The sequence below is a fragment of the Monodelphis domestica genome, chromosome 5 (assembly GCF_027887165.1).
Source record: "Monodelphis domestica isolate mMonDom1 chromosome 5, mMonDom1.pri, whole genome shotgun sequence".
NCBI lineage: Eukaryota > Metazoa > Chordata > Mammalia > Didelphimorphia > Didelphidae > Monodelphis > Monodelphis domestica.
Genome location: NC_077231.1, coordinates 264,599,519 through 264,624,639, shown reverse-complemented (window position 1 = coordinate 264,624,639; position 25,121 = coordinate 264,599,519). Strand labels below are relative to the sequence as shown.

Genomic DNA, 25,121 nt, shown 5'->3' with positions numbered 1-25,121 from the left:
CAGCATCTGTCTAATCTCCCCTCCTTCCTTGCTCCTGCCGGTCGCTTTCTGAGTGATTTAAAGTAGCAATCACAGTTATACTGGAGGAACAGTCGTGTAATGCTGTGCCATCTATGGGGCCTCTTTCAACCCGGGAAAGCTGTCGAGCCACAGTGACAGCAGGGCTTTCACGTATTCCATTGAACTCCCTCCAGAGGGAGGCGAGAAGAGAGGTAGGTAACGCAGGAGAAGCCAGAGTTTCTGCCAAGAGAGCCCCAGCGTCCGCCCTAGGCGAACATCAAAGGTGGTGGGGCCCGGGAACAGCGCCAAAGCCTCGGGTTTCTCTGGAAAGCTCGCGGTCCGGAGCTGGGGCGGGGGAGGCGAACATCCGGATGTTGCTTTCCCCCTCTTAGCAATGCGGCAGTGCTTCCCCTGGCATATTAATAACTATTTACTTCTCTTACCACCCTGAGATCTGGCGGAGCCACCACATTCTCAATGAGCAAAGGAGATGGGAAGAAAAGGGGATGGGGTCTTAAGAGAGACAGTAAGTGCCAATGGGGAGATGGAGGGGGAGAGGAAGAGGGCGGTCAAGGAATTCGCTTGCTATAGCAAGTTTGCCAGCCCTTTGGGAGCTTCTCCGGCTCTTCTCCTCCCATCCTCTATCCTCCTTGGGCAGGACAGGAGAGTAGTGCCTGGTAGCAACAATGCCAGTATCCGCAGTCCTCTCTCCCACTCCGAATCCCCTGCCCCAGCTGAATATTCCAACACAACATCCGACCCCTCTGGAGGCATTTTTCTTTTCGCTCTCCACCCAAACAACCTCACCCGCCACTTTCCACCCTTCTTCAAAGCCAAACTTCTAGCAGGTGCAGTGGCAGCCGAGGAGCCAGTGAGTAGGGGCTGGATCGCCCCTTGGCTGCTCCCTGGCTCGCTCTCCCGTCAACCCTTGCTCACCTTATCCAGGCAGTTGACTTTTTCCGTGGGATACACGACTTTCCCACAGCGAGCGCACTGAGGATTCATTTTCACTGCTCCTGGTAAGGGTGACGACTAGGAGGAGGCAGTGGCTGAGGCTGTTACTGCTTCTGCTGCGGAGCTGGCGGCGGCGTCTGGGGGCTCCGAGGAGCCGGTGTGACATCCCCTTGCGAGCCAGTCCCCCACCACCTTCTGGCTGGCGGGTAGTAGGACCTGCGGGCTGGCGTACCCCGCTGGGGGCGGCGGCGGCGGCGGCGGCGGCGGCTACTGCTCAGAGCTGGAAGGTTGAAGCAGACGACAGCAGTGGTGGTGGCTACAGCCCGAGGCTCGCTCTTCTTGCCAACTGCGGCTCCGTGGCATGCGGGATGGGAAGGGGGAAGGGGAGGGACTGAGGGTGCGTGAGTGAGTGTGTTAATGTGTGTGTGTGTGTGTGTGTGCGTGCGCGTCCCGTTCCTTTCACCCGTGTGGCCACCAACAGCAGCACCAGCGCAACGCACCCTCCTCCTTCTTCTCTTCCTCCTCCTCTTCTACCAGTAGCTGCCGCCGCCGCCGCCACTGCTGCTGTTAATCCGACTGCGTTTCACTCTAGGTACAAATGACTCATCGAGATAGATAATCTCAATCTCTCTCTCTCTCTCTCTCTCTCTCTCTCTCTCTCTCTCTCTCTCTCTCTCTCTCTCTCTCTCTCTCTCTCTCTCTCTCCCCGCCGAGCTGAAATAAGCCAAACCCACCGACGCTCCTGGACCAAAGTTGCAGTGAACGAGCACGTCGGGTGTCTGGGGAGAGAGAGAGAAGGAAGCCAGAGAAACAGTGACAGCAGCGGCGGGGCCGTGGCGTAGGCTGGGGCGGCAGCTCTGCGGAGAGCGGAGGAGAGGAAGGAGAGCAGCGCTCCCGCGGAGGAGTTAAGAGATGCTCCTTGCTCCTCACCCCCTACCCCAGCAATCTTGGTAAAGGCTCCAAACCGCCCACGGGCGTCCCTGCGTTCAGCCGGCCCTGGGACAACAGCATCCACGGGCGCCCCCGCCGTGCGTACACTGATCCCCAACCTACAGCACTCCGGGGACGATTGGGAAAGAGAAAAGAAGGGATAACGTTCTTCTTCACCACCACAACCACCCTCTCATTCCCAGGAACCTCAGTAAGAGCCAAGTGAAATCCTTCCCTAGTCCCTCAGCTATAATCTAACCCCGAGGCTGGGAGCCTGAGGCAGAATCGGCTGCAGCTGTTCTTGCAGCTGGTCTCAAGCACAAGCTGGAGCAGAACCCCTCTTTCCTCCTTCCACCACCCACCAGGAGAGAACACTACACACTGGAGGACGGAAAGGTGAAGTCCCGGTTGTTACATTCGCACTACGAGATTTCTCCCCGGGAAAGTGGGACCATCCAGTTACATGCAGTTCCCGGGCACCATTGCGGTTGGCAGGGCGGCGAAAAGACTTGCCTTTCCTTTCACCGTCCCATCCCCCTCACTTTTTTTCATCTGCTGTTTGGAGGAAGGCTGATCATCTGGGGCCCCAGTTCGATGTTTATTTTGTTTAGAAACGCCGCCTGATGCTGGTTTGGTTTAAATACACTGAAAAATTACAGGTAAATCCCCCAAAGCTCTCACCCAGCATGAGAATTCCTGATACAACTCCTCTTGTTAGGTTAAAAAAAATTAGAACCTGAAGCTGAATGGTCCCATGATAGCTTGTCTAACTTCACTGTGCTCCAAGTTGAGAACGTGAAAATTGAACGCAGCAGAATTTTTAAATAGTTTTACTGATTTAATATGTTGGCTTTTACAGAGAAGCCAACGAAAGTAACACAGCTTGATACATGCTAAATAAGACCTGCAATAACTGGTTTGGGTTTTATTTATGTTGCTATATGATAGAGAGCTAGACACACACACACACCTTAGTTACAGCCCCTTAGCTAGAGCAATACCAGAAGAAAACTATGACTTCTACCGCTATTTGTTAGGTAGGAGGCACTATTGAGCGTTTCTTACATAACAATGCCCTATTGTGTAACTTCAGCAAAGGTAACTACTTAAGGAAACATCAGTGAAACTCAACAGCCTTTGAAGCCATTTATTACAGAGCTCACCACGGCTGAAAAACAAGTGAAACAATAAATCCAGTGTCCATTGTCATTGAAAGTTCTTAAGTTCTAACTTAGAGGAAAGAAAAAAAATTATTTCTACATTCACTTGAAATGCCTTGTTTTACAGCATTAGTTTCCTGGCTCCCCTTAAAAGCAATTAATGATTGTAAATATTAATTTCATCATCTAAAATTTTAATTTAGCAAAGAGATCTTCCAGTGGAGGTGGGGGAGGAGTAATGGAAACCTATAATTCTTGGATCTGACTCAGATATTTTAACTATTCATTGAATTAATTATTAGCAAGCCGAAACGGAGCTATTTTCTTCTTTCCATGGCTGAGAATCAAGTACACAGTAATATATTTTACCTCTATTACATCTGCTTTCTCTTGAAATTTATTTTCACCAAATTCATTTTGGCTTAAGACTATCTCTTAAAGGTTTTAAAGTGTCCTTTAGTAATGCAAAAAAAATTCTGAGTCAGCTAATGTAAGCCGGACCTAAGCTTTCTAAATGCAAAATCATTGGGTCTTTTGGGACCTTGAGGGACAAAGTGATCCATCCAGCCCTCTGCCTTCAAGGCCGACAAATACCTATAGTCTTGTCCATTCCAGTATTCTCTAACCTGACTATAAAATCCTTTATATTATCAACCAAAACCTCCCCATTATAATTTAAGTCCATTTCTTTTTATTTGGAGCTCCACTGTCACAAAGGACAACTGACCAGCAGCCCTGTCCTAAAAGTCTTCATGTACATGAAGACATTCATTTATTTTGCCTTCTTTTCTTTAGACAAAACAAACCCAATTCCTTTAATTTTTCTGATGAGGAGCTGTCCTTCATTGGACCTCTGTAGAGTCATCTCTATTGCTCCCATTATTTATATATAGTGCTTAATCACGAGCATTAAATAAATACTAGATAATGTTAGGAAAGGACCTGCATTGATTTGGGGAAATACACAGTTAATCCTTTGGTTGGCATGCTGATGCAAGTCAGTGAAGGATACCACCTGGTTCAGTTCGTGTGAGGTTAATGAAATTGCAAAAGATATTGTTGGATATTTTCTTTTCCCCTCTATTAAAGATAAAATATCCAAAGTGAAAGGCTACCAGTGAAGCATAAACCTTGGAAGCTGGGCTGTATCACTTTTGGCCTCAAATTTACTCTGATGTTTTCCCTTAGGGGAACTTTAGTAGATGGAAATAAAAGGGAGGAGGGAACTTTCTCCATCACCACTTCTTCCTGGCCCCACCAGAGGATGAATTAAACTCATAACAATGTACAAACCCCATATTTACAAAGTCACTCCAAGGAATTCAGACACTTTAAAAGAGATTATAGGGGGCATCTGGGTAGCTCAGTGGATTGAGAACCAGGCCCAGAGACAGGAGGTCCTGGGTTCAAATGTGACCTCAGACACTTCCTAGCTGTGTGACCATGGGCAAGTCACTTGACCCCCATTGCCTAGCCCTTACCACTCTTTTGCCTTAAAACCAATACACAGTATTGATTCTAAGATGGAAGGTAAGAGTTTAAAAAAAATAAAAAATAAAAGAGATTATACCATTTATAATCAAAGTGTCTCTGCAAATTAGGGAGAAACCAGGCTATTCAGACATTAAAAAGAGTTCCAAATTCAGGAGATGCAGCAGAGACAGTTACTTGCCCCTATACAATGGAATTTTTATATACTGTTTCTTAATGATCTGTTTCTAATTACTTTTAGCTTGAGAGAATACTGGACAATGTCAAAAGGGTGAGCCCTTTGCTGATGTTTTCAAAAGGAATGTTACATGCAAGAATGTTAATAACCCTATTATAAATCATTAAGTTTTTGCAGAGGGTCTGGGTATTCATATAGACTTTTGAGATAGATTTTATTGTATTTACCTAGATTTATTTTATTTTTGTAATGAGCATAAACATCAAAAAATATTTCAGAGTACAAAGAACAGAAAAGAGGATTCATATAAAACAAACTTTGGTTACTCAGAGTTTTCAAGTGTGTAGCAAAATGAATATGATCAAGACAAAACCGCCTCACTTGTTTGCAACCCCATCTGAACTATCTTCTGCTTGTTCTGCATTTTGTTATGTTTCAATTACCCTCCTTCCTTTTTTTATTCAGTTCTATCACTATCTCCTCCCTCACACTATTTTAGTGATAAGAATAGCTAATTAGGTTGTTGGAAAGCCAATGTGTATGCATACAGGCATGTATTTGAGTGGATAAGTAGATTTACTGCCTTTGTTTTGATAAGCTGTTCCCTTTTTTTTCCCAACCCTCACCTTCTATCTCAGTATCAATTCTAAGACAAAAGTGCATCAAGGACTAGACAGTGGTAAGTGACTTGCCCCAGGTCACACACCTAGGAAGTATCTGAGGTTACATTTGAACCCAGGTCTTCTCAACTCCCTGACTAGGTCTCTATCCACTCTGCTACCTAGCTTTGCCCTGCCCCCTTTCTTTTTTAAACTTTGTTACAAAGGTTGCTCAACTGGTTAAGGAAAGGAGGGAAAATGTATACAAAAGCGAAGTCAGTAAAAAAAGTTACCAATAACTATAATGTTTTTAAATGCTACAAAAACCTTTATAATGGGGTTTATCATAGGTGAGGGGACTATGGATACAGAATGTTGTAGATACAGTCAGACTTGGCTGCTTCGATGTTCAGTTTTACTCTTTTCGTTATAAGGGAGACTTTAATGGGAGGAGGAAAACCTATAATATAAAACAAGACTCAAAGGAGTAAGAAGAAAGCAAAAAAAAATTTTTTTTAACTATCAACTTTATCTTTTCATTCAACATCTTTCCCAACTAGAATACAAACTTCTTAAGGATAATGATTATTTTGGCTTTAGCTGAAAGAGTAGATAGAGTACAGGGCCTACAGTCAGAAAAAAATCACCTTACTGAGTTCAAATCAGGCCTCAAATACTTCCTAGCTGTGTGACCCTGGGCAAGTCACTTAACTCCATTTACCTTGGTTTCCTTGTCTGTAAAATGAGCTAGAGAAGGAAATGGCAACAAACTCTAATATCTTTGCCAAGAAAACCCCAAATGGGTTCACAAAGGCTGCTCTAAATTATTATACTGAAGAGTAAATATAAATTAATCTCAGACTACTTCACTTAATAGGTATTAAGGGCATATTCATAAAACAGTTTTAGCAATATGGCATATTGGTCTATAACAACTACTACTTGTATGAACCTGAGAAAGTTACTTAACCTTAGTCTCAGTTTTTAAATGAAATAACCCAGGACTTGACATATAAAAACTATAATCTGCTTTATTTAAAATAAATTAAAATAGGGGGCATAGGTGACTCAGTGGATTGAGAGTCAGGGCTAGAGATAGGAGGTTCAAGGTTCAAATATGACCTCAGACACTTCCCAGCTGTGTGACCCTGGGCAAGTCACTTAACCCTCATTGACTAGCCCTTACCACTCTTCTGCTTTGGAGCCAAATTGGCTCCAAGACAGAAGGTAAGTATTTTTAAAAATAAATTAATTAATTAATTAAAATAAATTTCTCCTGAATTATCTTAGATAACTGAGGCAAAGATAAATTTCATTCAAGTTAAATATAGGTTCCACCCAAGTGACTAGATATTTGAGTAGGAAAGTATCCAGGTAATTGTTTCAATTATCCATATAACTTTGTATATGTATAAAAACTTAAGTTAATTTTAGTAATTATCACATAATAAATTAATAGAATAACTTAAGGGCAACTGAATAGTACAGTAGATAAAGCACTATTGTGAGGAGGCCTGAGTTCAGATTTAGTCTCAGTTACTTTCTATCTGTGTAATCTTGAGTAAGTCACTTAATCTCTGTCTGCCTCAGTTTCCTCAATTGTAAAATGAGAATAAGAATAGCATCTACCTCCCAAGGTTGTTGTGAGGATTAAATGAGAATACATTTGTAAAGCACTTAGCATAAGCACAAAGTAGATACTTAATGATTTTTTAAAAATTTTAAACAAAAATCAAAAGCTACATAGATATAAATCTGGTATGAGTTTAAAGGTTTCCTGGCTCAGCACATTTAGTTGCTGCAAATAATTTAATATCCATCAACAATAAATAAAAATGTTAAAAACTTGAATAATTTCAAAATATATGTGTTGTAGTGAATAAATCAAAATCTACATATTAGAAGAAAATGAGTTGTTTTAAAAAGAAATGAGTCTATTATGACAGAATATTAGAACCGAAAGGGACTTTGAGATATCATCTATTTTAATACTTTCATTTGACTGATAGGAAAACCAAGGTCCCTCATAAAAGTCACACTTAAGAGGTAAGTAGCAGAATGGAAATTTGACCCTGGACAACAAATCCAGCTCCTTCTATATACACCATGTTATCATTAGAACTCAGATCTCCTGATCTCTATTTTGTCCAAAAGAACAAGGTTGGAGTTTAGGTCATGTGTTTTTGCTGACATATATTTACTATGTCTATGGAATTCCCCTGATCAAACAGGCTATTCTATCAAAGAAATGAAGTTAACCTAGCATGACCTGTTCATGGTAAATCCAGGGTAATTTTCATTGATTTCCTTCCTAAAACCATTCCTATGTATTCTTGGGGTGGGGGGAAATGGGGTAAGTATTCTAGAAGTTTTCCAGGACTGAAAGTCAAATTCACCAGACTATAAATTGTAGACATCTCTCCCATTCACCAGAATTATCTCAAAGATCACTATACTACAACCCCAAGATCCTATTTGCCTGCCCTTTCAGTATCCTCTTTTGTACTATCTGGGCCTGGTCCTTGAATTCATTGATGATTGGATGTTATCTCATTCATCTTGGGTTCCATCCTTGCTAATCATTTCTCTTTCCAATTCAAAGATCATTTTCTTAGAAGAGAAAAACAGAAGGAAAATGAGTATCAAATTGCTCTTCTTTTTCACTGTTATCTTTTAGTATCCCATCCACTTGAACCATGATGCTCTTTTGACCATCTTATTGCCCCCCCCAAAATAACTAAAAGAAAATCTTTGGGTTGTCCTTACTATTTGTTGCCAGCTTGAGATATGGGGCTTAAGCATTCTTATTTATTCTTAGAGTATCAGGCTAGGCGGACATTTTGCTGAGGTTATCAACTTTTTGAGTAAATGGATACAATAAGGCTTACTAAAATAATCATGATAGATATTTTTAAAAGAGGTTTATTTGAGTATTAAAGAAAGAAAGGGGAGGTGTAGAAAGAGGGGGAAATGTAGGGAAGGGAAGGGGAAAGGAAGAAGGAAGGGCATAAGAGAGAGGGGTGAGGGAGAAGGAGAAATGGAGTGGAAAAGGAGAGGAGAGAGAAAAAAGAGGAATAGAAGGGGAGAAAGGAGGGATGAAGAAACAGAGGGAGAAAAGAGAAGAGGGGAGGAGGAGAGAAGAACAGGAGGAGGAGAAAGGAGAAGGATGGATGGAAAGAGGGGGAATGGAGAAAAAAGAAAATTGAAGAGGAGAGGGGAGAGAGAGAGAGGGAGAGATGGGTGGGGTGGATGGCCTCTCTTCAACCAACTTACATTCTAATAGGAAAAGAAAACAATACATGAACAGGAGAGGTGATCATGGAAGAAAGTTTTGTTGAGGGAATGTGAAGAGGGTAGGAAGAAGAGGACTTCTAGGACAGGGACTCCAAAAATTAATGGATCAACTCTCATAGGACCTTAGAGAACAGAATAGAATAACAATAACAATTATAATTGCTAACATTTATATATTGCTTACTATGTGCCAGGTACTACACTAGACTCTTTGCAATAATACAACCACCATTGGGGGGGGGGGTAGGTGCTATTATTATCATCCCCATTTTTCAGATAAGAAAACTGAGGCAAACTAAGGTTAAATGACTTGCCCAGGCTTATATAGTATGTGTCTGAGTTTGAATTTGTACTCAGATCTTCTTGACTCCAAGCTCAGCACTCTATTCATTAAACCACCTAGTTGCCCTATAGATTCAGGAATACTTTATTAGGGGGACCCAGGTCTCAGGTCTTATATGAAGAGTGCTAATCCAAGTGGGGGAAAGCCAATCAGATGCTGCAGACTGGTGAAATAGCCCTGGTAAATGGCAGACAGGATGTGAAACTGAGATATAGTTTATTTTCTAGGGCCAACAAGTAGCCATTAAGCTATATCAATTAAGTTAAGCCCTAGAATGAGAACATTCATAATAAATGGATTTCCTTCTCCTGGGACAGCAAGCATAGATCTATCTAGGTTCAGATCAACCTAGGTATAAGGTTCCATGTCTCCAATCCAGCTTAGAAAATATTGGTCCAAGTAAGGAGATGCATATCAACCAAGGCAGAAAGATAAAGAGATGGTCCAAGTATGACTGGATAAGATATGAAGCTAAAGCATGGTACTTGCTTTCACTACCAAGTTTCCTAGGTAGCCGCCTTGGTCTCTTAAAGCAGTTCCCTCTTTTCACAGAATCATATCATCTCAGAGTTGGAAAGAAGTTCAGAGGCCCTCTGGTTCATTGAACACAAAATCTCCTCTACAGGAAATCCAAGAAGTTGTCATTCACCCTTTGCTTGCTAATTTATTGGTCCTTGTGTTGGAGTTTTATTGGATGAAATGTGAAATTCAGCTTTTTTATTGAGGAGTTAGTAGTCTTGGTTTTACAACTTCCAGTTATATATATGATCAGGCACTTTGGAATAAACTTTTGGTACTGCCTCACCAAAAAAAATGTAGTATTAACCAAGACAAATAATTCCATAGTTTCAATAAAGTAATTTCTATTTGCCCCTTCAGAATTCCTGGAGCTTTCCACCTCTCTGGAATATTAAGACTTTAAACCCTACCTAGACTTTCTCTAAATCTCTTGAAATCTCCACTCAAAATCTATGGTGCATATCAAACAAAACATGGTTTTCCTGTCTTCTATCCTAAACTCTACCTAGTGAAATTCTATCCTGTCACTTGCTTCTAAGATGTTTGTTAATTCTACTTCACAAATTGATTTCTATGTTGACCAGAATTTGGTATCAAATAGCAGTTACACTTGTCATTTCCTCCAGTTTTTCAAGGATGAAATTGTTAAGGTAGATGAAAAATTTATCAGCTGTTCAACCAGTGTATATGTCAGAGATAGATATATGAGAAAAAGACCGACAGAGAGTGAGAGACCAAGAGACACAGAGAAAGTTTCAGCAGATTGCCTAGATACTTGAGGTCCATTGCTGCCACCATCACCACTGTGGTCATCACCGTTACACTACAAAAGACCTACTGGGGTGCTTCATCATGGTGTAGAGATTATCCTGGAACACTAGAGGGTATACCAACAGAATATAACCTGAGTCAATTTCTACCACATTAGGAAGGTTTTGAGTGTGATATTGGCAATATATCATGTCTGTTTTCCAAAGACCCACCTAGTTAAGTACTAAGAGGCTCAACACCAATAGACTGAGCATTTGGTGATCCTGTGAAGCAAATAAATAAACAAATAAATAAATAAACAAATAAATAAATAAATAAATAAATAAATAAATAAATAAATGAATAAATAAATAAATAAATAAATAAATAAATAAATGGATAAATAAGTAAATAAATAAATAAATAAATAAATAAATAACAAAGTGACTTCCAGGCTTTCACAGCCCTTTCCTTCTAATACAGATGGCAAAGAAGCAAAAAGTTTTCAGAGGACACTAAGAAACCCATATTCATTGATAGACCCAATGACAGAGATGACTTTGATAATTCTCCTTTGTTGGATAATGAATATCAAGTGAGACATAAAGCAAGAAAAGGTATGGTCACCAATGGTGCCTGTCAGTGTCACAATGCATGTCCAACTCAGAATTCTAATGGAAAAGGGATTTCTGATAAATGCTGAGAATCACCTGTTAATGGATGCCAATGGGCTAACAGCATTAAACATTTACTAGGGAGTTTAGACAGCATGATTTCCCTAGTGTTGTCCAATTCCAAAGCCCGTCATTCTTTTTTAATTTTATTTTTATTATCATAGCAAAACACGTTCATATTGGTCATTGTTTTAAGAGCAAACTCATACATAACCAAACCCCCCAACTAAAGTCATATATACACTGATGTGAAAGATAACTCCAACGGTCATTTCTCTGGAGGTAGATTAGCATCTCCCATCATGTCTTTCAAGGTTATCCCAGATCATTAAAAGCCCATAATTCTATAAATGAAGAGGGAATGAGTGATGATACTGATAAGTTGTGAGGAATAAAGTGGGGAAGTTGACAAAAGTTTCTTTGGATAACTTCACTCTTCCCAGTGCAGTAGAAAGATATATCACTTGCTATAGGTATAAGACTAGCAGTGAAGTGGGAGAACTGTGGAGTTCGCTAATCATTTCAATGTTCTAAGTCTCAGTTTCCTTATCTGTAAAATGAGGCTTATGATATTTAATAGTGCCTATCTCCTCTTTAGGTTGATGTGAAGATCAAATGAGTACTGTGTGTAGAACACTTTACAAACCTTCAAGCAATATGTAGGTGACAACAATTACTCTTCCTCCTCCTACTGATTATAATAATAATAATAAATATAATATAAAAATAAATACAATATATAAATAAAATATAATATATAATAAATATGATAATAATAATAAATAATAATATAATAATAAAAATGAGAGATTAAAGTAATAAGTTTTGGATAAGCAATATAATATTTGTGAGATGGTGAATAAATAAGAATAGGGCAAGAGGACTCTGGTGAGGATCCATTGACTCATAGAGAGCAAGATGACTAGAATGAAGAAAGATTTAAAAATTATATCAAATTATGAGTGGTTGAAGGAGCTAGGGCTGTTTATCCTAGAAAAAATTACTTTGGTCAGAAATGGTGAGTGCAGTATGTTGTCTAGCTTCAAATATTTGAAGGGTCATCTCATGAAATAAGAATTAGACAATTGGTTTAGCTCCATAATTCATAGCTTTAGCTATTAGACAGAAGTTATGAGGATTTTGCTGTCAGTTCAACATAAGAAAAACTTTTCTAACAATGTGAGCTATTGAAAACTAGAATGTACCATCTTGTGAGATACTAGTGGTTACTAGGAAGTATTCAGGCTTGCTGGAATCAGGATTTGAACTCAGGTCTTCCTGATTTGCAGGACAGCTCTCAAACTACTATACTGAACATACATTGATCATTTTTATATACATGAAGATTTCTTCTGAATCATCTCCCAATCTTAGTTAAGATTCAGTCAATGAAAACATTTCCACAAAAATAAGAAAAGGTTTCTCTTTAGAGCCTTACACCAGCCAGGAATATATTTTGGCCAGACTACATTTTGACATTAGGAACTTCAGTACATTTTGTAGACATTCCATCTCTGAATAGAGTTACTATTCAGGTCTAGTGGGAGGATAACACAGAAGGAATGTTTAGTTGTTTTAATTCCTTGGAGGAAGTGCTGAGTATTCTCTTCTTGAAACTCTGACTCACTAACTAGCATCCTTTCAAACTTCAGAAGCAACTTGATTTCCAATCTACTTGGCAAGAGATTTGCAATTACAGCCAATGACAAATAAAAGGTTGATCCCTTTTTTTAAAAAAATCAGGCTAACACTAGTTGGTATAATTTATGCACAGTTAATGAATAGGATTTTAAAATAGTCATGAAAGGCTAGGATGGCCCTGAGTTGACCCAGAATTCTCTAGGGACCTGTCTGAAAATGGAAATAAAAGAGAGAGTGATCAAAACTCCAAAACAAGTTTCTGCAGTTCAAAAATGTGGGAGAAATCTTGAAAGAGAAAATTTTTAATGGGATAGGGCAAACTAAGCTTTTTAAAAAACCTGATCTTTATTATAGAACAAGAAATGAGCAAGTCAACAATATGCTGTATATTCTTGTTCAAGTCCAGGGATCTCATTAGCATAAATTGTGGTGGTCTATGGGAAATATAGAGCAGCTTGCACTGTTCTACATTTATATTATTGTGAGCCCTGCCTCAATTAGACTCCCCAGAATTACTTACTCAGCACAGGTGTTACAGTATTACTTTCCCTTGATTCCATTGGCCAAGCTTTGATGTTTATCTGGGCTCCGTGGCTCCATTTCTTATGAGCTATCCCTAAGTACTACAAGCTGACTGGCATGTTTATGCTGAATCACACTGCTTAGAGCTCACCTTGACAGTTTCTTTCCTGGATTACTCCTGCCTAGACCTTGTAATAGGGAAAGGATAGAGATAGGATAAGATTTAAGAGAAGTGGAAGGCTGTCTTTAATGCACAGGCTAGGTAGGAACTCAAGGTAAAGGATTTTAGAAGGCTGAGGAGGACCAGTTTGGAAGTGACAACTGCTAGAGTGAGTGACTTCCTGTAGTTGGCTTGGCTCTTCCTGTCCAGAAGAGAGGAGGAATGGTGACCTGACATCGCTTAGCTTCTTCAACCTAACTATTGTAAAGATTAAAATTTAGGGGAGAGGGGGAGACTGAGGCAGGTAGAAATTAGTTTCTCTCTGCAAGGAATATATAATTTTTAGAGGTTTATTAAAGTTAAAGATTAAGAATATACAAGTAAGAAACATGTGCCTAGGCCAGAGGCCTAGACAAAATAACCTCACATCATGGAAGAGACGCCTCTGCTCCAAAAACGGAAGTCCAAAAGCGCGAGCCCTTCAAAAGCCTTTGCTTAAATATCTTCTCGATCTCGGCCCAGGTGAGATTACAAGGCATTCTGGGGAAGTGGAGCAAAGGCTCATGGGGATTGTAGTCCTGTATTTGAGTCTATTTTTTACATCCCCCCCGTGTGATCATTTGTGGAAAAATTAATTTTTCCCCAAAAGGATCATAAAAACATAATAAACTTAAAAGATTACAATAGTGTGAGGATAAGAGAAAAAAGAATAAAACCAATAATTTCTGAACGCATTGACAAAAAGCCAGTTAGGGGGCAGTCCCCTTTGGCATAAAAGTATACATACAAATAAATGTTCAATCAACCACACCCAAAGTTCAATTTTGTGCAACTTGTGGTCTGGAGGCTTCTTCATGGTGGCTTCTCCAACAGTTCAGTTCTGGATTCAGAGAGGCAGCATCTTCTTCACCTAAAATTCTTCTCAAAAGGAATTTAAACTTTGCAATTTAAATAATGATATTTTTTACATTCCCCCGTGTTGTGGGTGATTGATCAAAATCCCCAAAATTCTCAATAGCCCAATTAATTACAATAGCAAACACACTTTCATATTTCACATAAGTTGCTGTGTGACATTTTTAAAACCTATGAATTGATGGACATTTGTCACAATTTTTACAAACATAGCAATCTTTCAACCTTGGTATTTAACATATTTTTTAAAACAAGGTAAAACTCATCTTGGGTTTAGAACATAATCAAGAAATCTATATATCATTCTGGTAGAAGTAAAATAGTGAGCTGAAGAGCATAAATAAAGGGGTGCTCCTTGTTCTTGGAGGCTTTTCCCAAGGGTACAAATGCCCTGAAATTAACTGCCCAACTTCCATTCACATGTGGGAAGGTTGGGGGTTATAAAATACATTTCACTTCAGCTACTAGAATGGGCCTTACCTCGTGGTAGGGGCAGGCAAAAATAACCAGACTGTTAAAAAAATTCCAAAATCATATTTAAAAAACCCTTAAAATCAAATCATTTGAGGTATTTAGCACATTACATTTTTCGAAGGTTGTTAATACAATTATAACCAGTTCTGAAGTCCATCTATCCTCAGCAAAATAGAAAAAAGCTGTTTTTTCATATATGGGCTTATTCACAATAATATTTTTTCAACACAGTTATAGGGGGAAAACAACAGAATTTCAAAACTCAGTACATTCAAAATAAATCCAATCAACCTTCAGTTCACAGAATAATATTCAATCCAGTAATATATGAACTTAAAATCACAAAGTTAAACCTTAAACAAAACAATGCAATAGAATACAGAGATTTTTTATAAACCATTGGAGTCTGAAATGCCTTAGAATGTAGCCTTTAGTCTCTTCAAAGTTCCTTGGGGTTTTTTTTGTTTGTTTGTTTTTAATTATCCATTTAAATGTCTATTGTCCGAAGGCAGAGTAGTAAAGGCTAGGCTATGGGGTTCAAGGGATCCGTCCAGGGCCCCATAGCTGGGAAGCATCGGAGGCCAGACTTTAACTAGAGACCTCCCGTCTCTGGGCCTGGCTTCCAGTTCGCTGGGCCACCCATTTTCCTCCCCAAAGTTAAAGTTGAATCTTTGGGCTGAGTCTGCTCCCTGACGGGCAGGCAAAATCAATGAAATTGCCAGAAGAGTCAAAAATTCTTTTAAACAGCCCATTGCTTTTTAGGTTTCTGTTTGAAAAGATCTGTTTCTTCTCTTTAGTCTTTTCTGTCTTTCCCCTCTCTGATCCTGCAGTGGCCAATACCCCCAGCCACGTGGAGGCTTAGCCTAGGGGAAAATTGCCCGTTCTCCTTTCCCTCTCTTCTCTCCCCTCCGCCCACGTGGCCAATACAGTTACCAGCTGGTCGCAATGAGTCCTGAGCGATCTGCTCCAAGGATCTGGGTGATGAGCCGTCTGGGTCGGGCTCCTGGGTCTGGGGCACAGAAATAGGCAGGCAGCGGGCCAGTGAGAGGCCAGGAGCAGGAGCGGCTGCGGGGGTGGGCAAGGCCGGGACCAGGTACCAGGTGAGGATGATCAGGGCTGCAGGCTGCAGGCAGGAAGCGGCGGGGCCGCTTTCTAGGTACTAGCTATTAAAACTGAATTTAAGATCAGAAAAGAAATCAGAAGACTGAAAGTTCTTTTTCCCGTAGTGGTTAGCCAAACTGTAAAGATTAAAATTTAGGGGAGAGGGGGAGACTGAGGCAGGTAGAAATTAGTTTCTCTCTGCAAGGAATATATAATTTTTAGAGGTTTATTAAAGTTAAAGATTAAGAATATACAAGTAAGAAACATGTGCCTAGGCCAGAGGCCTAGACAAAATAACCTCACATCATGGAAGAGACGCCTCTGCTCCAAAAACGGAAGTCCAAAAGCGCGAGCCCTTCAAAAGCCTTTGCTTAAATATCTTCTCGATCTCGGCCCAGGTGAGATTACAAGGCATTCTGGGGAAGTGGAGCAAAGGTTCATGGGGATTGTAGTCCTGTATTCGAGTCTATTTTTTACACTATGGAGAAGGAGAAACCCCTAAATCATCTTTGGAGGTTCTCTGTTTGACTGGGGAGCACCTAGAAAATGATCTGACCATACCTGCTGTGCTTTCCAGAAGGGTTTTATCTAAAAGTCCTGTCAGGATCAGCTTTCAGGTTTTACCTCAGGGGTCAGTCTCCCTGGGGTGGACTTAACCATTTGAGAGCAATCATAACGGGTTTTGGAGACAGCTTTTGAACTAAATCAAACCAACTACTGCGGGTCATAGATAAGTAGCTTGTTCAGCTCTTGGGGAACACCTAGAGAGAAATAGGGAGCTGGTAAGTTAGCCTGAAGACCTGAAGGCTCCCTCTTGAGAGGGACATAGAGGTTTGTGGAATGATTAGCTAAATTGCTGTGGGGTGGGCAAGCCTCCCACAGGGGATGGGGTCTTGGAGGTGGGACGGTGTCGACGAAATAATGGATGGGACACAGTTTTTGCATTTAACCCACAGCACAGGTTTCACAGGATAAACTACTCTGCTTTGACTGAGGCCTGGCTTTATTTTATACCCTCATGATCACACGTCTTCTTGGCACACAGTTTCATTCTCAACATACATGTTTCCATGGAATCTAACAACAGACAGGAAGCCTAGTGAGATAGTCAATGAAACATTGTTGCTAAGTGCAGGATCAGTGGGTAGAATCAACATGACCCAGATATAGGTTAAGGAATTCAGAGCACAGATTTGCCAGAAGTTTTTATGCCTAGAAAAGAGGGCCCTATCTAAGTGGGTATATAAAAATCCTTAGGTTTAATTTTGTAAGTGGGTTCTCCTGGAGAGACAGTGGAACATCTGTATTAACCAAGCAAGCATGTTGCTCTCATCTATTTTTCCTGGGGCTAAGTAAGAATAATAATCATGGCAATTCAAATAATAAGGGGATGATAATAAGGAAAGTCACTTAGGGGGGTTTCAGTGGGTTTTTCCATCCTTCCTGGGGGCTGCTTTGCAGACCCCAGTTTCCACATGGACCCTGTCAAACAGCGTGGTCTTTGATGGCTCCCGGCACTAAATCCCTTAGAGTTAGGGACCCCTTGTTCTGATCCTCAGTTTGTATCCCCTCTAATAATAAAAGAGATACTGATTTTATACATAATGGTCTCCAAGACATTTGCCTAACTGGCCCAGTGAGAGAAAGTGATTCTGCTTCACTCTCACTAACCAGAGGTTAGAATACTCAGAGATTATAGTTGGGTATTCAGGAGGATCTCTAAGTAGAAACTACTCTATCCAGTCTGGGTCTCTCTCTCCCCTTATATCTTTTTTTAATCTGTTGGTCCTAAACTGCACTGAGACATCTCCTAGTTCGTGGAAGCTCCAATAATATCTGTCTCACTACCTAGATGTGCCACCAAGCCTTTGAATCATGGGAGCTGAGGGATGATTTCTTGAGCAAAAAGGGCATACTCTTCTATACATTCTCTGTTCCATAAATAACCATTTTGGCCTTGCATCATCATTTGCCTTACCTCAGCTTGGTAGCTAATACCTATCTGATCTATTAATATAGTTGACCCAATGGACATACAGCTAATGCAAACTACTATCATCTTTTTTACAATGCATTCTAGAAAAATTAATAGGACTGAAATATACCATAATCCTGTCTTCTCTTAATTTCTTAAAAATATCATTGTTCCCATTTATTAGCAATACTACTAAAGAAGAGATATTTCATAGCCCCAAATGAGAATATCAAGGCTTAAGAGCAGTTATCAAATATTTGAGCTTTGAAAAAAGATTAGAGTCCATATTTATTTAGCCTAAGAAAAGGCTAAGTGTCCATTATCAATGCCAACAGTGGGAGAATTCTCTTTAAAGGAGTAGTTAATTAAATGCATCCTTTGTCTTGGTTCTGAAGTTGCCCTTGTAACAAATGGCCACCAAACTCTAGTCTAAGTTCTTCCCCTTCCTAAATCCTCAATGTAAGAAAGACAACACCAATCCAATTTCTTGCTGGTATTAACTTTTCCCCCACTAATCATAATACTGAACTTGGGACCTCAGAAACATGGTAGCTGGGGCATCCAACAGCAGGCGTACAAAAAGAGAGAAGACATAATCAAGGGGAACAGAGGGAAGAGAGAAGGAATAATGAGACCCAGGAAAAGAAGAATTCATGAGGAGGGGCAGATCACATGAAAGAAAACAGAAAAGGAGGAGGGAGATGAGAGGTAGGAAACGGGGACAAAAGGATGTTGGAAGAGATGGTGGTAGCATCACTGGTGAAAGTCGGTTTGAGAAGGGTCATCCAGAGCAGAAGTATGAAAGGGAACGGATGAATATAAATGAGCACTTCAACAGCAGTCCTAGCAGCAGCATTAGCAGAAGGGAAAAGAGAGACCATGGGGCAATGGGAGGCTTGAGAGGAAGTATAATCACTGCTAAGAAGGCAAGAAGCTTTAAAAGTTCTCAAAAGATCTGAAAAAAAAATTCTAACCAGACCCAGGACCAAATACAAGTATTATTTAAGTCATTCTCAAAAATTATATGGATTTTATGGTAAAGTAGCAAATTAGATGGGCTTATCAACAATGTACATAACCAGTAACTCAACTTGTTAAATTATAGACCTGATGAGACCAAGGTAGAGCCAATCCTTAAATGAGAATTCCATTCCATGGATGGAGTACATCCCTTTGCCCAGTCAGCAAACTCATTTGAGTAATCACACAGGCGACAAAGCCACAGGATATGGAAGGTTCTGTCTCCATCACCACACCTGGAAAAACAGCTGAAAGGGCATGCCCAGCAGACAATGAGTCAGATCATATTTGCATGGAAAGAACTTTCCCTTATCAGGGCAAAGGCTGGCTGGCCATGTAAAAGGAATATCTAAGGAGGACAAAAATGGAAGAGAAAGAGGCATAAGGAAACAGAAACACCAGTTCCAAAAACAGTGGCCCAGGGAATAGAATGAGATGCTACAAGATGTAAGTGTGCAGGTTGTCCCAAAGTAGATTTCAGTGTCATGGGGTAGAATAGGCTGCTGAGCGGTATAATGGAAAGAATCCAAAAGGTCTGGAGTCAGGACATGTGCTCATGTCATCTCCTAAGTCTGCTACTTACTACCTCTGTGAGATTGAACACGAATTTCACTTCTTGGGACCTCAGCATCCATCTGCAAAATGAAGGAGTTGGAATAGATCATCTCTTAAATTCATTCCATCCCATATCTTTGATTCCATACCTTACAACTCCAGAAACAACAAACAATGACCCAGCAATGAAAAGTTTCCCATTCTGCTCCACAGATTTTGACCAATGAGGAAAGAAGAAGGGATCACACACTCAAAGAAGAAAAAAGGAAGATTAATTGCTAAGTATTTTCTTTTAAGAAGTAGGTAACTAACTGTTAGTAATTCACTAAAAGTTTTAGAAATATTTGCCCAGAAAGTGGGTAGCAATATCATCATTATCATCACAATAATCACTTATATAGCACTCTAAGATTTACTAAGCACTTTACAAATATCTCATTTAACCTCACCACAACCCTGGAAGGTAAGTGCTTTTATTAGTCTCATTTTGCAAATGAGAAAACTGAGGCAGGATGCTACTAAATAATTTTCCCAGTCACATTGAACGTAAGTTGTCGGAAATTGGATTTGAACTTGAGTCTTCCTAGATCCAGGTCCAGTAGTCTTTCTACCTGCCTCCTAACTTGGGCATATTAGGAGTAACTTAAATAAAGGTTGGACAACTAAAAGAATTGGTTCTGCTGGATGGGTTTGGGCACTTAGCTCTGGAAAAAGTAACAACAGTTGGTAACCTTCTTAAGGGCACAGAGTATTTCATTATTGCATTCCCAGAGTCTAGTACAGCGCTTAGTACACATAGCAGGACCTAAATTAGTCTTCTTGAATGTATTCAGTGGTTTTTCCTTTATCAGTAATCTTGAACTAACAGAAAGGAATAGGAATTCTTGTCTTTCTATCTCCAGGGCTTAGTATATAGGGGCCACTTGACAGATACTTGTTGAATTGAGATGAATTGAATCTGTATAGGGGGAATGATGCCTTAGGGAGACTGAACATGGCAAACAAAAACTAGATTCTAATGGACAATTAGGAGACTGCTCCCAAAAATGCCTTCATGGCTTCTAATAAGGACAAGGAAAAGCAGTTCAATGAGGTGACTCCGCAGAGAAATGCTCTTCCTCATGGGCAATACAAACAACATTGGCAGATATTTATTGCAAATTTGCTTGAGGTCAAGGTCCTCGCAATACATGGAAAATTACCATTGCCTGAGCACAAAATGAATTTTTGCAGAAAATAAATGGGTGAAATATTTTCAGTGAAGAAAAGTAAAGAAGCAACAACAACAAAAAAGTCATCCCAGGGAATGGCATCCACATTGTTCAAAGCTCCCAAATCTCAATTCATGGACCATGGTTTTGAGTTGAGAAAAAAGAAAAGAGAAGGAAAGAGAAGGACATAGAAGGGAGAGGAGGGGAAAGGAGAGAAGGATAGAGGAAGAACAGAATAGAGAAGGGAAGTTTAGTCTTTTTTTTCTCTCTCTCTCTCTCAAACACTGCAGAAAGGTAATATGCTGGACTAGGTTTCAGGAGTCCCGGGTCTAATCCACTTACTTTCTACTTGCCTTGGGACAAATCACTCAATCTCTTGGTCCTTCAGTTTCCTTATCTGTAAAGGAAAGGTACTGGCCAAAATGATCTCTTTAAAGACCCTTCCTTAAAGCTCCAGATTCTTACAACCTAAAAGGAAATTAGAAGCAATCCCCAGGCCTGTGTGCCTTGACTCCTCACTCAACAGAGACTCAGAGGCTATGGCTGTAAAGATTTGGAAGGCAGATTTCTCTTCTTTTGGAATGACTCATCAAATGGGAAAATGTGGAGCCTGTTCTGCAGTGAACTAAGCCTTTACAAACCACGTAGTACATAATGTGCCCATTAGCAGTAAGAATCTGGGGCAAGTAAGTGTTGCTCATGATTGGCAATGTGAATAAAATGATTTGAGAGGGAGTGAAATGAATGAAGCCATGTGGGGATAGAGCAAAGGTAGAGAGAGTTTCCGTGCAAGACTGCATTATCAGCTGAGACAGAATACAGAGCTTGGGTTCCTAAAGCATCATCTAAAGAAAGGGTACAATTGAACTCAAATGAAAGAGAACAGAGACATTAGTATTTTTTAAAATAACAATAAAAGAGTTTTTTTAAGATATAGATCATATTTGATGGGTTTTTTGTTGTTTTTTAAAGATATCTTTGCCCCACCCTTACCTATTGTACCTGTCCCACCCACATTTGACCCATCTGAGCAAATTCAGGTAGAGTCCCCCAAACCTGGACCATTCACACTGTAAAGAGTAGAACCAAGAGGAAATACTAAGCAACAATCAGTAAATACTTAAAATCAGAGGTTCTTAACCTTTTTTGTGTCATAGACCCTTTTGCTGGTCTGTGGAAGCCCATGTATCCCTTCTCAGATGCCTTGATAAATGTTTGTTGATTGACTTCATATACAGATTAGGTCCTATAGGTTTGGTCATGAAAATGAAGTTGATTGGAATGGGGAAATAAGGACACTTTCCATTTTCCAGGGTAGGTGGCTAAATGGAATTTAGAGTCAGAGGAGGTATATTCAAACTCCAGCCCTATTACTTCCCACCTTTGTGACTTTCAGGCAAATCATTTAACCCCTTTCTGCCTCTGTTTATCTATAAATTTCCAGGAGAAGAGGCAGAGTGCCAATTTAAAATAAATCCTCTAATATCCCTTCTAGCACTAAGAATTGTGGTTCTGTGATCCTATTTTAAAAATATATATAGTAACTACAACTTGATGCATAGGGATGATATTTGACAGGAGTGAAGGATACCTCCATTCTGAGACCCCTAATGATCACTCCAAGCAGGAGGATGGTACAATTCCAAGATCTTCTACCCAAAGAGTTATACTATTCAATTCAATTTCTATTCCACAAGCATTTATTCGGTGCCTCTGTGCCAGGCACTGGGAATATAATGATAAAAATAAGACATTCCCTGACCTCAAGAACCTTACATTCTACTAGAGGAAACAACATGTACATAGATAAGTAAACACAAATGATATCGGAAATAAATATAAAGTATTGGATAAGGGAAACTAAGAAAGAGGTCAGAAATGCTTTCATGTTGGAAATAGAATTAAGCTGATTATGAAGGTAGTTAAAAGTTCCAAAAGACCTAGATGAGGGAAGAAAACACTGTACACACATACAAGACATTATTTTAGCAGAAAGATATGTCATGACCTGAAAAAAAGAAAGGAATCCAGGAGAGTAGTGGGAAATCAGACTGGAAAAACAGATTGGAGACATTGTGAAGGTCTTTAAATGTCCGACAGAAGACTGTATTATTTACCCAAGAAGCAATAGGGAGCTGCAGAAGTTCCTTGATTAGAGGATTGAAAAAGTATAATCCATGTTTTTGAAATATTCATTTGACAGTTACATGGAAGATGAACTGGAGATGGGAGAGCTTCAAGGTAACCAGGGTACCTAACCTCAACCAAAAGAAAGCTCTATGTCTATTTCAGCAATGTTTTGATATTTTGAGCTACATAGCAGTAGATTTTGCTATTTAGAAAATGTAGTTATTTTCTGATTTCAATTATGTTAAATTGCAAATCTTTTTCATGAACAAAATTAAGGCAACTATGATAAGAGAAGCTTTCAATTGGGGAAAATCATTATATCAACTATATCTGATGAGTCCGATACATAGGGAAGGGATACAAAAAAATGATACTCAGCCATTACCAAAGGGGAAAGCAGTTATAGGATATATTCAAGCATTTCTCAAAAGAATTGTAAATTGTTAACTAACATATGAAATGTTGACCCAGATTAACAATAGAAAGAAAGATCAAAAATGAAAACAACTCTCACGTTCTTCCTCACACTCAGTAAACTGCCAAAGAGGGCAAAAGATGGGAATAGTCAATGTTGGAGGGGCTGGGGAAAGACAGGCAAACTGATTCACTGTTGATAGAGGTATGAAGTGGTTTCAACTTGGAATTATGCCAAGTTAATTTTTAAAATGTCTACACTTTGACTCAGAGATCCCATATATATATATATATATATATATATAAAATGATGAGATAATATTTGTATATGAGATATCATTTGTAAAAGGCTTAGCACAGTGCCTGTCATATACGTGCTTAATAAATATTTGACCCCAGCAATACTACTAGGTTTGTACCCCAAAGAGATAATAATGAAAACTGTTTGTACAAAAATATTCATAGCTGTGTTTTGTGGTGGCAAAAAAATTGGAAAATGAGGGGGTGTCCCTCAATTGGGGAATGGCTGAACAAATTGTGGTATATGCTGGTGATGGAATATTATTGTGCTCAAAGAAATAATGAACTGGAGGAATTCCATGTGAACTGGAATGACCTCCAGGAATTGGTGCAGAGTGAAAGGAGCAGAACCAGGAGAACATTATATCAGAAAGTGAAACATTGGGGAACAATGCTAATACAAGACAATCCCAAGAGACTTATGAGAAGAATGCTATCCACATCTAGAGAAAGAACTGTAGGAGTAGAAACAAAACCATAGAAAGAAATGGCATCATTTGTTTATATGGATATATGATTGGCGGTTTTGGTTTTAAAAGATTTCTCTATTGCAAAAATGAATAATATGGAAATAGGTATAAATGATAACACATTTGTATAATCCAGTGGAAATGCTTATTGGATCCAGAAGAGGGGATGGAAAGAAAATGAATTCTGTAAACATGGGAAAATATTTTAAAATAAAATAAATAAAATGTGTGTCCCCTTCCATCCTTTTGCCTTCTAATAAGCATAGCAGTCAAAAGACAGAAAGGTCTCATATACACCAAAATATTTATAGGGCATTTTAGTAGTAGCAAAGAATTAGAAACAAAGTAGATGGGAAATGGTTAAGCAAATCATGACACAAGATCAATTAATTATTAAGCACTTTCTATATGTTGGGCACTAGGGGTGCAAATATCAAGAATGAAAGAACCCCTACTCACAAAAAACTTGGATTCCAAAAGAGAAATAGAATAGAACATTGATGTGTGAGAAGAAATGATGAATATGAAAAATCAGAAAGGCATGCTTACAGAGAAGCACTTATATCAATTGATATAAAGTCAAATGAACAAGGTCAAGGAAATAAAGGCGACAATAATGTAAATAGAAATGATGAAATAACCACAAATGATGTTGTGACATGAAAATGACCTAAAGAAGATGGTGAATAATAATTATTATAATTATAATAGCATTTATTTATACAGATAGAACCTACTATATACCAGGCACTATACAGAACAATTTACAAATATTATCTCATTTGATCCTCACAGTATTGGAAAGTTACTGCCCCCCAGATTTTTGCAGAACTGAGGAGACTACAGGTTTGAAACATTGCATATGATGTCAGCCAGTGCGTTGGTTAGTTTTGCTAAACTCTTTGTTCCTTTTGTATCCTTTATTACAAAGAATAGCTCTCTAGTAAAAGTAAATGGAATGGATCTATATACAAATTATTTAAAAATGTCAATAAAAATTCTTCAAAAATAATGAAACTGGGAGGTAGCTGCATGGCTCAGTAGATTGAGAGTCAGGCCTAGAGATGGGAAGTCCTGGGTTCAAATCTGACCTCAGATACTTCCCGGCTCTGTGACCCTGGGCAAGTCACTTAATCCCCACTGCCTAGCCCTTACCACTCTTCTGCCTTGGAACCTATACACAGTATTGATTCTAAAACATAAGGGTTTTTAAAAATATAATAATAATAACAAAACTGAACACATTGTATAGTTATAGTGACCAAGGCTGATTGTAAAGAGATGAAAAAAATGCTCCTCTTACCCTTTCTTGCAAAGGTTGGGGAGCCATGGTTATAGAAT

General features: G+C 39.4%; 1 protein-coding gene and 1 long non-coding RNA gene across 3 annotated transcripts in view; one reads left to right on the top strand and one right to left on the bottom strand.

Annotated features, from left to right (window-relative positions):
• Positions 1 to 1,901, bottom strand: part of NEBL (nebulette) — a 479,586-nt gene extending 477,685 nt beyond the window's left edge. The window contains exon 1 of one of the 2 annotated variants that reach the window (XM_007504894.3): positions 937 to 1,901. In XM_007504894.3, the coding sequence (XP_007504956.2) occupies positions 937 to 1,005 (69 nt within the window). In that variant the 5' untranslated portion in view covers positions 1,006 to 1,901. The remainder of the gene's footprint in view (positions 1 to 936) is intronic. The other variant, XM_056800135.1, reaches the window with a different exon arrangement.
• Positions 1,902 to 2,447: 546 nt separating this feature from the next.
• On the top strand, positions 2,448 to 9,940 carry LOC103092845 (uncharacterized). Its single transcript, XR_001625199.2, has 2 exons — positions 2,448 to 2,543; positions 9,502 to 9,940. It is a non-coding gene; the product is annotated as an uncharacterized LOC103092845 (long non-coding RNA).
• The last annotated feature ends 15,181 nt before the right edge of the window (positions 9,941 to 25,121 follow it).